Source organism: Octopus bimaculoides, chromosome 1 (assembly GCF_001194135.2).
Source record: "Octopus bimaculoides isolate UCB-OBI-ISO-001 chromosome 1, ASM119413v2, whole genome shotgun sequence".
Lineage (NCBI taxonomy): Eukaryota > Metazoa > Mollusca > Cephalopoda > Octopoda > Octopodidae > Octopus > Octopus bimaculoides.
Window position 1 is genome coordinate 132227742 of NC_068981.1, and position 14388 is coordinate 132242129.

The 14388-nt window shown below is 35.3% G+C and overlaps 1 protein-coding gene across 1 annotated transcript in view; it reads left to right on the plus strand.

Annotated features, from left to right (window-relative positions):
* LOC106881505 (uncharacterized) overlaps nucleotides 1–14103 on the plus strand; it is a 59889-nt gene extending 45786 nt beyond the window's left edge. Inside the window, exons 7-12 of the mRNA XM_052970838.1 lie at nucleotides 484–583; nucleotides 3059–3222; nucleotides 4320–4383; nucleotides 6288–6386; nucleotides 9757–9856; nucleotides 12370–14103. Coding sequence (XP_052826798.1) covers nucleotides 484–583; nucleotides 3059–3222; nucleotides 4320–4383; nucleotides 6288–6386; nucleotides 9757–9856; nucleotides 12370–12410 — 568 coding nt within the window. The 3' untranslated portion in view covers nucleotides 12411–14103. The remainder of the gene's footprint in view (nucleotides 1–483; nucleotides 584–3058; nucleotides 3223–4319; nucleotides 4384–6287; nucleotides 6387–9756; nucleotides 9857–12369) is intronic.
* Nucleotides 14104–14388: the final 285 nt, after the last annotated feature.

Below are 14388 nucleotides of genomic sequence, written 5' to 3' on the forward strand. Positions count from 1 at the left end.
GGTGGATATTAGTGGGGGTCCGTATGGCTCTGGTCCATCCACTCCATCTCTCTATAGGGGTCTTCCTAGCCATAGAGGTAATTGTGGGTGGTCTACCTCTTAGACGTCTACTAGGGCAGAAATCTCTAAGGTCGTATCTATCTAGATATGCATCGTGTATATATATATATATATATATATATATATATATGACAGGCTTCTTTGAGTTTCTACTAGCAAATTCACTCACAAGGCTTTGGTTGGCCCAAGGCTATAGTAGAAGACACTTGCCCAAGGTGCCATTCAGTGGGATTGAACCTGGAACTATGTGGTTGAGAAGTAAGCTTCTTACCACCCAGTTATGTTTGTGCCAATTATATGTGGATTTTTATAGTATTTTTTGAAGCTGATGTGTTACATGTTACTGAAAGACCACTGCATTATCTTAACTGTTTAATCATTTTGCTCTTTGTATTTTTATTTATTGTTTTCTTTTGTTCACAGGTTTGATGCAGCTAGTTATGTACCTGGAGAAGATAGTGCTAAATTATGTCTTCAATATAATACCTCATCAAATATCAAAATTAAAGAAGTTATAGTAAAGGTCTGTAAAAAGGTCAATCCTTTTATTCTTTAGCATATAAACTGGCCATTTCATGTCCAAATATTCTACCTGTTTTATGTTCAAACTGGCCAGATAATGTTTCTCTCATCTACTGTACAATGTCATTCTAAAAATAAACAAACACATCATTAAGAATTAATGCATGATTAATTCAAAACAATGTGAAGAAACAAGCATTACATTTGACAGAGTAATCTGAATGGTAAAGGGTTAATCCAATCATTCATGTTCACACGCACACACAGACACACACACACACACACATGCAGATATATAAAGAAAAAATTAAACTGTTCCTCCGTTCCTTTTGACAATATGTATTCTAGTTGTTCAATCAATAGAACAGCTTGCTTATTGAATTATTGTGTAAGTGGCTGAGTATTCCTCAGACACCTGTACTCTTAACATAATCCTCAATCAGAATCTAAATGACAAAGCTGGCTTTTTACATTACAATACAATCCATCCAAGGAACTTCTACTCAGCTTTCATCTACAAAATTCCATTCACAAGGTATAGCAGAGAACTATAGTAGAGGCTGTAGTAGAGATACTTGCTCAAGGTGCCATGCATGGTGTCAATCCAGAAACCACAGGGTTGCAAAACAAACTTCTTAACCACATGAAACAAGACCCCTTTCATTAGTTTTCCTGGGCATTTGGTCTTGATAGCCTTCTGTATCCGTCTCAGCAAGTTGCCATAGTACTCCCCAGTGATGGTCTCACAAGGCACAGGATTATAACTAAAATAGGATAGCTTTACTCAGTAATCTTTTAATGTTATATCTTTTTAATTTTTATCTTTATCTTTAATATGTTTCAGTCATTAGACTGCAGCAATGCTGGGGCACCACCTTAAAGAATTTTTTGTCAAATGAATCGACCCCCATTACTTTATTTCTTAAGCCTGGTATTTATTCTGTTTGTCTCTTTCACCAAACTGCTAATTACAGTGATGTAAACACACCCACACTGATTGTCAAGTGATGGTGGGGAGAAAAACACACACACACATATACACACATATCATGGGCTTCTGTTAGTTTCCATTTACCAAATCTACACACAAGTCTTTGGTGGGCCCGATGTAATAATAAAAGACACTTGCACAAGTGTCTTCTACTTTTCATGTATGAGACCTAAAACTACTAACAAGTTACAATATCACACAACATTACAGAGGAGCCTCTTACACAGTTGCTTGATGTGCTAGAAATGGCAACCTAATCTTACCATCTTAATAAAAAATTAAAAACACATAGGATAATGAAATATTGGATACACTCTGGCTTAGAACTACAAAAAAAGACAAGACGGTCCAGGCTGGAATGTTTTTGATCATATGTGTATTTAATCAAGGCTGAAATGGAATTGAACAACAAAAACAACATTAACCAAGTTAAAAATAGTTTTAAATGGTGTCCTGTATGACAAAGAATTATATACCTTCGAATCATCATCATCATAATTGTCATTGTCATTTAATGTCTGCCCTCCATGCTAGCAGAGGTTGGATGGTTTGACAGGAGCTGGCAAGCCAGAGGACTTCACCAGGCCCTAATGTAGCATGGTTTCTACTGCTGGATGTTCTTCCTAATACCAACCATTTTACAAAGTATACTGGGTGCTTTTTCTTTTTGTTTTTACATGGCACCAACATGTAACAACACTAACTGCTAACAGAAGAAAATTATTTGATTGAAACAGGAACTGAATACAGGAAAGAAATTGGAAACCATAACAAAAAATAAAAGAACAGGATAAAAGCAATGGCAAAATATGAAATAAATTGTTAGGTGTCCAAAACGGTAGTGGGATTGGTTAGGTTACGAGTGACTAATTTAGGAAGTCTTCAACGATCCACTCTCCCTCATATATCTGTAGCTTTCATGATTATTCATTTATGGTTTCATCATCAATCATCATCTAATGTTCACTTTTCCATGCTTACATGGGCCAAATGGAATTTGTTGAGGCAGATTTTCTACAGCCAGATGGATACCCTTCCTGTCACCAGCACCCACCTGTTTCCAAGCAATGACATATTTTTTTTATGGAAGAATGGAAATGTGCAGCATTGCTTGTATATAACTGTGATGTGTATAACTTTTTTACAACCATGACACAATGCTGTCTTGACAAGGGTACACACAAACACACATGTATGTATATATGTATCTATATGTATGTATGTATGTATGTATGTATGTATGTATGTATGTACGTACAAATGTATGTACATACAATGAGCTGCTTTCAGTTTCTGTCTGTGAAATCCACTCATAAGGGTTTGGTTGGCCTAGGGCTTTAGTAGGAGACACTTGCCTAAGATGCCATGCAATGGGACTGAACCAGAGACCATGTGGTTGAAAAGCAAGCTTTTAAACCACACAGTCACACCCATACCTTCAACAATATAAATAGATTATTCTTTACTGTTCATATCTACTTTCAGCTTTTGAAGTCCCTTGCATTATCTAGTGGTTCAGCCAACCGTAAATCTGTTACTGATGAAAGTTTTGATCCTTCTCAACCCTCTTACATTTTACCATATCGCACACAGGAAACTAATGTTTGGCAAACTTGCTTAACATATACTAATGAAGAATTACCTAATATGTGAGTTAACTACTTATTTTTTAATTAACTAATTTCTACTCTTGTTTCCTTTGAAATCCATCAATATGTATCCAGTTTTTTTCTCATTTTGTACTATTTACTTAATTTGCATATTAGTTGGGGGAAAAAAAAAACTAACTGGGAAATTGTGTAAATATGGGTATGCTAAGCAGTGGGTTTTGATACATCAAAAATGGGAGTTTGAATAATAAGATAATCGTTATTTCATTTTGTTTCTGTAAACTTTATTGAAGCAGGTATACCTGTACCTATCAATATTGATTTCGAATTTTTGGCATAAGACCATCAATTTTGAGAATGGATAAGTCGATTACATCGATCCCAGTGCTCAACTGGTACTTATTTTATCTGAAAGGTAAAGTGGACTTTGGTGCAATTTGAACTCAGAATGTAAAGAAGGATGAAATGCCACTCAGCATTTTTCTCGGTGTGCTAACGATTCTGCTCGGTTACCACCTTCCTGTACCTATTCATATTAAGTTAGATATGGATAACTGTAAAACACACACACACACACACACACACACACAAAACATCTCCCCGCTCCAACATGTGCACATTGGTACTCAATTATATTCATAATAATTTATATAAATTATAATTTATATTCATTCATAATTATTAATGAAACTTAATATAATCAAATTTCATATCAGTTCAAATATGTTTGAGAAATATTTGAATCTGTAAACAGCTTTTCACTTTAGTTTATCATGGAGATTAAAATTCTCTCTCACTTAAGACAAAAAGATGGAAAAGCACCATATTCAGCTTAAAATACCCTCTATTGGACTGATGGATACATATTTCAAACTAATTTTGTTCTCCTTAGTACAATATATCAAAGAGAAGCAACTCTGAACTGACAAAGTAGCTTAGCTTCTCTTATAAGAAAGCCATTGAAAATATGATTGGTGGCACATATCAGCTGCCAGACCATAGAAAATTTTTATGAGTAGATGCATGAAGCAATGACTGAGAGTAAGCCAAGCTTGATTGTAGTTCAAATATGTTTAAAAGAATCTTCTTAAATTTAACATAACTAACATATTGCATTCATTTATTTTCTCTTACAGACCTCTTGAAATTAAAGTACCTCTAAAAGACTTATCACCCACCACCAGCACTGAGATTATTCAGGTAAACAACATTTCTATTTTTGTAGCAAACATTGATACATGCATGAACATCTTTTTTTTAATTACATCTTTAGAATATTATAGATTTCTATGAAAAGGCTTCTTTCAGTTTCCATCTACCAAATCCACTCATAAGTCAACCCAGCGATGTAGTACAAGATACTCACATAAGGTACCACACTGTGGGACTGAGCTTGAAAGCAAGTGGTTGGGAAGTAAACTAAATACCACAGAGCCATGACTGCATATATATGTACACACACATGTATATATATATAAATGTATATATATATATATATATATATATATATATATATATATATATATATATATATATATAAACGAAGATCAAACACAAAAAAAAAAACCCTGAGGACGTGGTACATGTAAAGTATTAGCAGATGCTCAGGGAAGGAAAGAAAGATGGTTTTACATTTCGAGCAAAGCTCTTCTTCAGAAACAAAAGACAGAAGAATGTCCAAGAGAAAAGGAAGACGGAGGAAAAAGCAAAATCGCCAACAATTCACATGTGGTTACACTTTGAAGAGTCAAAATTATATGCACTCTTGTTTTTGCAATGTATTTACACAAAAGCAGGGGATGAACAAGTACGTCGTTTTTCTATATAGTCTCCTTCCTTTTTGATGCACTTGGTCCAGTAGTCCACAAGCTTGTGTATTCCCTCCAAAAAAGGTTTTTAGTTTGTTGTGCAACCATTTATGCACCACTTCCTTCACATCTTCATCCATAGGAAATCAATGACCTTGTAAACCATCTTTGAGTGATCCAAAGATATGATAGGTGGAAGGGGCAAGATCTGGGCTGTAGGGAGGGTGTTCCAGCACCTCAAAACCTAATTGGTTAATGGTTTCGACAGTTTGGGTGGCTGTGTGTGGGCATGCATTGTCATGCTACAACAAAACTTCCTTCAATAATAGGCTTCATCGTTTAGTGCAAACTGCTGGCTTCAATCTGTTGGCCAGCAAAGCACTGTATCTTGCACTCTTGATCATATACCCCTTCCGACCAGAGAAATTGGATCACTGCTCTTTGTTCTTCTTTGGTGAATATTGCTAGTGGAGCAGCCATGCTAACACTTTAAAGCCAAAAAGAAAAATGGTGCGATCAGGCTTAACTTCAATCATGTGACCACAATAGTACCAACTATAAGCATGCATGCGCGGAAGGCGGTGTGACAATAATAAAGATATGTTAAGGTGGAAGTGCAGATAATTTTTGACTTGCCCTCGTATATCTATGTGTGTGTGTCTTTGAGTCTGTGTTTGTCTCCCCACCGCCACTTGACAATCAGTATCGGTGTGTTTGCATCTCCGTAACCTGGCCGGTTTGGCAAAAGACACTGATAGAATAAGTACCAGGCTCAAAGAATAAGTATTTTGGGTCGATTCATTCGACTAAAAATTCAAGGTGGTATCCCAGCATGGTCACAGTCCAATGACTGAAACAAGTAAAAGATAAAAGTTATATATATATATATATATATATATATATATTCAAGGTGGGCCAAAAAGTCATGCACAAAATGAGTTCAATACAGCCTGGAATTGTCAGACATGCTTCAATTTATCTAAAATTGAATAAGATAATGATGAATACACATGTACTTGTTGATAATGAACAAGATGATTAATAATAATAATGATGATGATAATAATAACAACAACAACAACAACAACAACAATAACAATAATAATAATAATTAGAACATTAATAAAATGAAATGCCAAATCTTTTGGTGCTTAACTTTTGGCCCACCCGGTATATATAATCATAATTTTTTTGATGGCCTTTGGCCAGGCCTTGTGTATTGTGTGTGTGTTGTTTAAGTTACTGTAAATGTCTGTCAGTATAATTTTTACTTTTTATATATGTTTTTTTAAACAGTGTTTCTATAAAGTGAAAATACATATAACTCTACAGAACAAGAAATCAATCCATCTTGATGTACCTGGACCCTATGTACTATCTCCCAATGATGAAAAGGTAAGTTACAACATTCACTTATACTATTCAGTAACACACTAACCTTTATTTGAAGTTCCCATTGGAATGTAGCAAGTGTACATCTCAGAATCTATATTTTATTTTTGGTCAGTAAGGACATCAAAACTACTCAACCAGAGATTGCTGTGTGTGTCACTTACATACAATCATCATCATCATCATCATCATAGTTTAACGTCCACTTTCCATGCTAGCATGGGTTGGACGATTTGACTGAGGACTGGTGAAACCGGATGGCAACACCAGCCTCCAATCTGATTTGGCAGAGTTTCTACAGCTGGATGCCCTTCCTAACGCCAACCACTCAGAGAGTGTAATGGGTGCTTTTACGTGTCACCCGCACGAAGGCCAGTCAGGCGGTACTGGCAATGGCCACGCTCAAAATGGTGTATTTTATGTGCCACCTGCACAAGAGTCAGTCCAGGGGAACTGGCAACGATCTCACTCGAAAATCCTACGAAGGCCAGTCAGGCGGTACTGGCAACGACCACGATGTTGATGACAATAATGTCTTCATTTCTCACAACACTTTTAATCATTAATGACTGTCTTAGTCTTTCTTAACCTTCTTTATGCTGGGATCATCCACATACAACTTAGATATTTCAAACTAGATTTGCTAGATACTTTATAAAAATGTCCTCCACAGAAGAATTAGACGACCAAGTCTTCTTTTAACAACATCAAGACACAATTTAATGTACATATTAAGGAAACGGACCTGAACAACACACTATCTAGTCATGAACAACATACAACAAAAATCTTCAAAGTTACTATAAACACAAAGTCTTACAATCTTTGACAATTTTTCATGATAATCTTAGATATATAAAAAATTATGCTCCACAAAAAACTAGGTTTCCTCTTTGAATTAGGAAGTACATCAGCTTTGAACTCTACAAAATTCAAATATCACTCATATTGGAATACAGCTCAGCACCATTCGAGTGTGGTCAATGCCAATGCTGCCTGACTGGTCCCATGCCAGTGGCACATAAAAAGCACCAATCGATCGTGGTCGTTGCCAGTGCCACCTGACTGGTTCCTATGCCAGTGGCATGTAAAAAGCACCATTCAAGCGCGGTTGATGCCAGTACTGCCTGACTGGCTCTCATGCTGGTGGCACGTAAAAAGCATCCACTACACTCTCAATTTTTTATTTATTTATTTTTTGCAGTCGTAAACTTTGCCAGATCAGATTTGAGCCTGGTGCAGCCTTCTGGCTTGCCAGCCCTCAGTCAAACCGTCAAACCCATGCCAGCATGGAAAGCTGACGTTAAACGATGATGATGATGACATCTGACTGAATCTATAGCTGATTGCTATAGATTCACTCACTACCATGTTCAATCCCTAACTAACAGAGAGACACTGTTTCTTTTGTGTGTTTCTTCTACTGTTACTACAACTTTTTGATCTTCTGAAGTAGCTAGTTCTATACTCCTCCTACCTAAATATACTTAAGTTGGCAGCAAATTGGTTGCACTGTTAGAGCACAAGTTCAAGACAAAACATAACATCTGTTCCTATTCTCTGCGCTCTAAATTCAAATTCTTCCAAAGTGGGCCTTGTCTTTCATTCTCCCTGGATCAGTAAAATAAAATCCAGTTTAGGACAGTAAATTGGCAAAATTGTTAGAGTGTAGGACTGAATAGATTGTATATAGGTTCAAAATCAATGGTCCCTCTATGACCAGCTATAACTTTTTAACTTCCTTAAATATTATACACCTTCTCTTAACTTACAACTGAGTTCTGTTCTGACTGACATGTTGTAAGTCAATCTGATTGTATTTCAGATTTATATTTTTCAATACTATTTTCATTCAAATGCAACTGATGCTTGAAAGCGACTGAGTGAGAGATAGAGGCAGGCAGTAGATGCTTGGGTCTGAGGGGAGGGGCTGCATTGCCAGATGCTGTCGTAGTTATTGTACATGCAGCTGCCTTATGTTCAAAAATCGATTTTTTATTTATTTATTTTTTGCAGTCGTAAGTTGCATAGATTGTAAGTCGAGAAGGTGTATATATAAAGTCATACAAAATAAAATGAAAGCTCCTAGAATAGACTGGGCCATAACTCAATAGAAGCAGATGGTGCAAACTTTGCTTGGCTGAGAAGGCAAGGATCCTAAAAAATTCACTCAATCTGGGTACCTTTTTAAATTCAGAAAGAGAAACTTTTAGTCAGTGCCCTTATGGTAGAAAATCCATTCTGGAAATGTGGGCTCCCCTGCTTGCTGACTAGTGAATGGAAAACGTACATAAACTGAGCCTTTTCGGGCACTGCTGGAATCATTCAAAGGGTGGTAACTCCATATTTTCCAGAATGGTTTTATTGTTTTGAAAAAAATTTTTGTGGTTTCAAGTGGGTTTTTTTTTGCACCATCAAGCTGACCAAGATTGTATTTTTACCTCCACAAGCAAGTCACCTATATTGCTAAGTGCAATAATAGACATGAAACCGATGGTAACTTTCTCACTGGCCATAACCAATGACTACATAAAATATATGTGCATGCATATGTGTGTGTTGTGTATTTTTGTGTCTATGTTTGTACCCCATCATTGCTTGTCAACCAGTGTTTGCTTGTTTATGTCCTTGTAACTTAGTGATTTAGCTAGGAGAGATTGATAGAATAAGTACCATGCTGAGAAAATAAAATAAGCTCTGGGTTGATTTGTACAGCTAAAACCCTTTAAGGCAGTGCCCCAGCATGGTAATGGTCTGATGAATGAAACAAATAAAGGACAAAAGATTAAATCTTTTGTCTTTGACCACCATTGATAGGGACAAACTGTAAACTTTTGGATATCTAGTTCGAGGCACTATATCTTAAAAGCAAGACCTGAACCATTAACTGACATTAATATTTATTATTTTGTTTTATATTTTTTTTATTAAGGCCTTTCATTTTCAAGTGCATAATTTAAGTGCCAAAATTTAAGACCAATATTAAGTAAACTTGATAAAACATTTAATTTTCCCTAAAAGTGAAATGGGTGTATCCAGTGGGTTACTTTTACATACAATAACAGTCCTAGGTATGACCTTAACCTGCATCTGTCAATGGGTCCCTGGCTTGTAAGTTCCAAGGTTTTGAAGCATGTGGAACCACTTCTTAAGTATTATTGCTCCCAGGTCTGCTCTGACCTAGAGTAGTACCACATGTTAGGATCCCAGCTATGGATTAATTAGCATGTCATGGAATTACCTTTGGAAGAAGGACCCTCACATATGGGCAAGTGAGAGGCCTTTCAGCTCTTTAACTGCTCATTGAAAAAAAGATAATTCTATAATTAATCCTGCATCCAGATAACTATTCTTTTCTTTTTTTATTTTCTAGTGGTGTAATCAGATATGTCCAGATTGGATGAACAAAGGAAAAACAACGTTACCAAATGTCTCTCTTGGAGATAATTTTAGGGTTTCTAGAAGACTCTTATGTAAGATTTAACTATTTACTTGGTAATTGCTTAACTGCACCTCCATGCATGTTCACACATTACATTCACCACCTCCACCTTCTTTCACCTGTTACTTGCCCTCACTCTTTGTGACAGCATCTGCTCTCTCTTCCCCACCTATGACCCACTGTCTGTATCCTCTCATGCCCACCTATTTGTACCTTGAGAATTTGTTCTGGCATTCAATCACTACCTTCTTTTATCTCCTTCTCAACTACTCCCTCCCATCTCTATATATAACAGGGAGTAGCCATGTATCTCCTCTATAGCAAGACACCTGTGCTTGCCCTTCTATCTTACTTTAGACTTTCAACATCTGGCATATAACCACCTTCTCCACTCAATTACTCCCCATTTAGTTGTGGGATCTTAGCTTTTGCTCTCCTTAATCTTCTGTTTTTCTGCAAGTTACTTGGCAACCTCTCTAGTGCCAGTAGTATGAAAAAAATCAAGCACGCAGTACACTCTGTAAAATGGTGAACATTACAAAGAGCATTCAGCTGTAGAAACCATGCCAAAGCTAACATTGAAGCCTGATATGGCATTACAACTCTGTGGATCATGTGAAACTATTTAACTCATGCCAGTATAGAAAGCTAGGTGTCTCAAAAAGTGCATCCGGTGCATTCTGTAAAGTGGCTGGCATTAGGGTGGGGGTATTCAACCATAGAAACCATGCTAAAGCAGATACTGGTGCATGATGTAATCCTCAGACTGTCAAATCATCCAACTCATGTCAGCATGGAAGATGGACTAAAAAAAGTGATGATGATATATATATATATAACATGGGCTTTGTAAAAGAATAGATAAAAGTGCTTAGAAGTGACCTATTAAACTTGTTGGAGATTAGCATTCTAGTGCTGTTTATACTGTAGATGGGTTTGTGTTAGAAAGTATTGTACCTTACCCAAAGTGAAGGAACAAATGAAAATAACATGGTATACAGAAGACTTTGGTTTGGCTGAGGACAACTTATCTGATGCCAATGGCATTGTGAAGTGAATCCAGTGTACGTATGTTATAAAGCAGTTTGTATTAGAAAGGGCATCTAGTTACATTAAAAGGGATGAATGAAGACAATATGAGGTAGAGAGTACTTTTTGGTGTGACATAGACAACATCTATCATATTCATGACATGATGAAATGCACCCACTCCACTTTGTAAAGTGGTTGGTGATAGAAAGTCATCCAGCCATAAAACTATATGTAATAAATAAATAAATTACGTACCAATTTTGCTGATTTTTCTGTAATGTGTGTCAGATTTTGAAGGAACATAAGTTGTGAGATGCTATTAAACTTGTCTAACTCAGACTAGCATTTACCCAGTTGTATATGACATTTAGGTTCTGTTGGAGTGCATAAATATTATCCTTTGTCTTGATCTCTGGCATCACTTTAGTTTTGACTGCATAGTTGCTGAATATATTTTTGTCTATGTTTGACAACACTACAAAGAACAAGAAGAGACTCAGAATTGTACTTCATTCATTACTGTACTCTATTTATTAGTGCAGACTTTCTTGATTGAATTTTGTTGGATGCCAACATTTAACTTCAGTCTTTCAGAAAATCATAGATCCGAATGTGCAATGTTTCTATTATGCTAAAATTTTTCAGCTGGTGAGATAAGATTCTATGGTTGTCAAAGGCTTCGGTGAAGTCAAAGAATATTGGAGACATCTCATGATGTAGATAACATACTGTTCAGAATTTAGATGTGTTTGTTGTAGAAGTAGTGTCAGACAGTTTCTTCTTGGACAAAAACCAAGTTTGGAATTATCAAAAATCTTTTGTTGATATAAATAGTTTCTTATTCTTCTGCATATGATATTCTCAAGAATTTTTGAAAGGTGAGATGTGCCACAGATCTGTAATTGTTTGTCTGTGTTCTTGTTTCCTTTATAAATCAGTACTGTTATAATAGCCTCCTACCACATTTCTCATAGTTGTCTAGCATCATGGTACTAATATGACTGGCTTTGCAAGATTTTAGAAATAGAGCTGACAGTCAACCTGGTTTGGAAACTGAGTTTATATCAAGACAGCTTATTAAATTGATTACATTCAGTTAACTTTATATCTGTTAAGTTATTGACCGATGGAATATATCAGTATGTTCAATATACTGCTCTTTCTCTGCCTGAGAAAAGATGCTTGCAGTCTAAGCATATGGCAAATTCAAAAACAGTCATCCATACACATACCATTTGGACATTGAACCAGACTGGTTTTTGATTTTAAGATGGGAAGGTCATATGCAGAGTGGTAACACAAAATTTAAAGTAATGATGGTGTGCAGTCTCAGTTTTAAATGTGGTTATTATATCCTTTTATCCTTTCCAGGTTGATAAAAATAAAGTATTGTTGGTGGAGCAGGGGTTGATACATTCCTTCAAATAGTATGGCTTTGTGCCAGTCTTAGAAATTAGTAAAATTATGTTTAATTCAGATGACTAAATTTGTAATATTTTTGTTTGATTTCAGATGAAGAATATTTTGGACTTCCAGGATTTTTACCATTGTGACATTATCACCCATATTTTCATGCAAACCCTTTATGATACTCCAAGAAAACAGTTTTTTGTAACTGACTCCATTTAATGACAAGATCTATTTATATATTTATACATAGATATTTAAAAATTGTTTTCTTTGCTTACACAGGCATTTCACTTTGTTAACATGCAACAGAGTTACAATGTCAAATCACTTTCAGATGGATCTCACATGATTCACATATATTCTTTATGTTCTATCATGAAATGTAGCATACATTCCTATTATATAAATAAATAATTCCATTTGTTGTTGAATCCCAGGTCAGCTTTGAGTGAGCAGACCTAGAGTGAAAAATATTCCAGCTCTGATTATCCAGTCTTTCTTTCAAATATATACATTAACTAAGTCATTCATAAATTATGCCCTCTTCTATTCGTTTAATGCTGACATATTTATATTCTAATTAGTCTCCGTTGTTGTTTCTCTAATGAGATCATATATAAATGTTAAATATATCTCATAAGTTGTAAGGGAATTTTTAAGGGTCAGTTGCTATCACAAAGTTTTATGACATAAAATGGATGAGTGGCAATTTTTTTTCAAATTAAACCATTAGTTTATTGAACTTGGAGTCAAATTTCTCTCAAATCACACCTTACCATCCTAAAAATATAAAGATTGCAACATGCAGTCTTAGATAAAGTATGTTTGAAGAAAAAAAGGGATGCTTTTGATCATAAGTCTGCTGGATCAGTACTGGCCTGGAACTAATCAACAGTAATAACAATTTCACGAGTAACATTCCCAGAAAATCTCATGCATATTTCCAACAGAAATACTCTTTGTTCATAATAATGATTAAACAAGAATGTGTTATCTCTGATGCTTGGGTTAGCAAAACCATTACCAGTTTCTTTAAAAGCAGGGATGACATAGCAAAGATAAGACAATCATAGACTTTTATAAAAGAGTTTTAAAAAGTAATAGTTGTAGAGAGAAAGTAATTGCTAAAGTAGATGATATAGCAGATTGTTTCTATAGGGACAGGATGTCACAGATGTCCTTTTTCTAGTGAATTTTAAGAAAAAAACTACTTAGCAAAGAACAGTTTGCATATGCTGTAAAATGCATGGTACATGCCTATTTGACAATATGAGGAAGCTACGTATGGACAAGTAGTTTTAAGGATGTCTTGAAGTTATAATCAAAACCCTCACATTACCCAGCCACAACAACAACAAGTATAAATTATGATGATGATATTACTCTCTTCACAGACACCATCTTAGATGCTACCTTCCTTCTGCATGACTTTGAAAAAGTGGTAGCAGATATTAGTAGATAGGTCAATACCTCAATATTTCTGCTACTATCAGGAGGGATAAATAGGCACAATCACACAATACCTTGTAAAATTTGTAGACTCCTTTGTACACAGGAAATAACATCACATCAACAGCTAAACGGGTAAAAAAAAAAATGTCTTCTGAAAGCATGGGCTATTTTTGATTTTAGTGTATATATATATTAACTCTCATGTATTGCTTTAATTTTGTTTAAAATCTCATCTTCTAATGTTTACTTTCATTTTATGATAGCTATAAGATACAACTGTTTTCTGATTGGGTAAACATGACCGAACTTTAAACGTCTGTAATATTTTTCTATAATTTTTCTGCAATAAATGAATCACAAACTCAAGTTCAACATGAAAAACTACATCAATATACCAAATTTGAAAATTTTCACTTAATTTTAGAATTTCAAAACCTGTGACAGCAACAGAAAAGATCTCTCTCTCTCTCTGTTTGTCTATCTCTTTCATTTTCTCATGGTAAACTTTCACATTCTCTATAAAAGTATATCACTCATGGTGTGTGTGTGTGTGTGTGTGTGTGTGTGCGTGTGTGTGTTTGTGTGTGCATGTGTGTGTATCTATGTGTGTGTTTGTAAGGAAGTTTATTAATGCAACAGAGTAATTTTAAAAAGTATGTAAAAGATAAT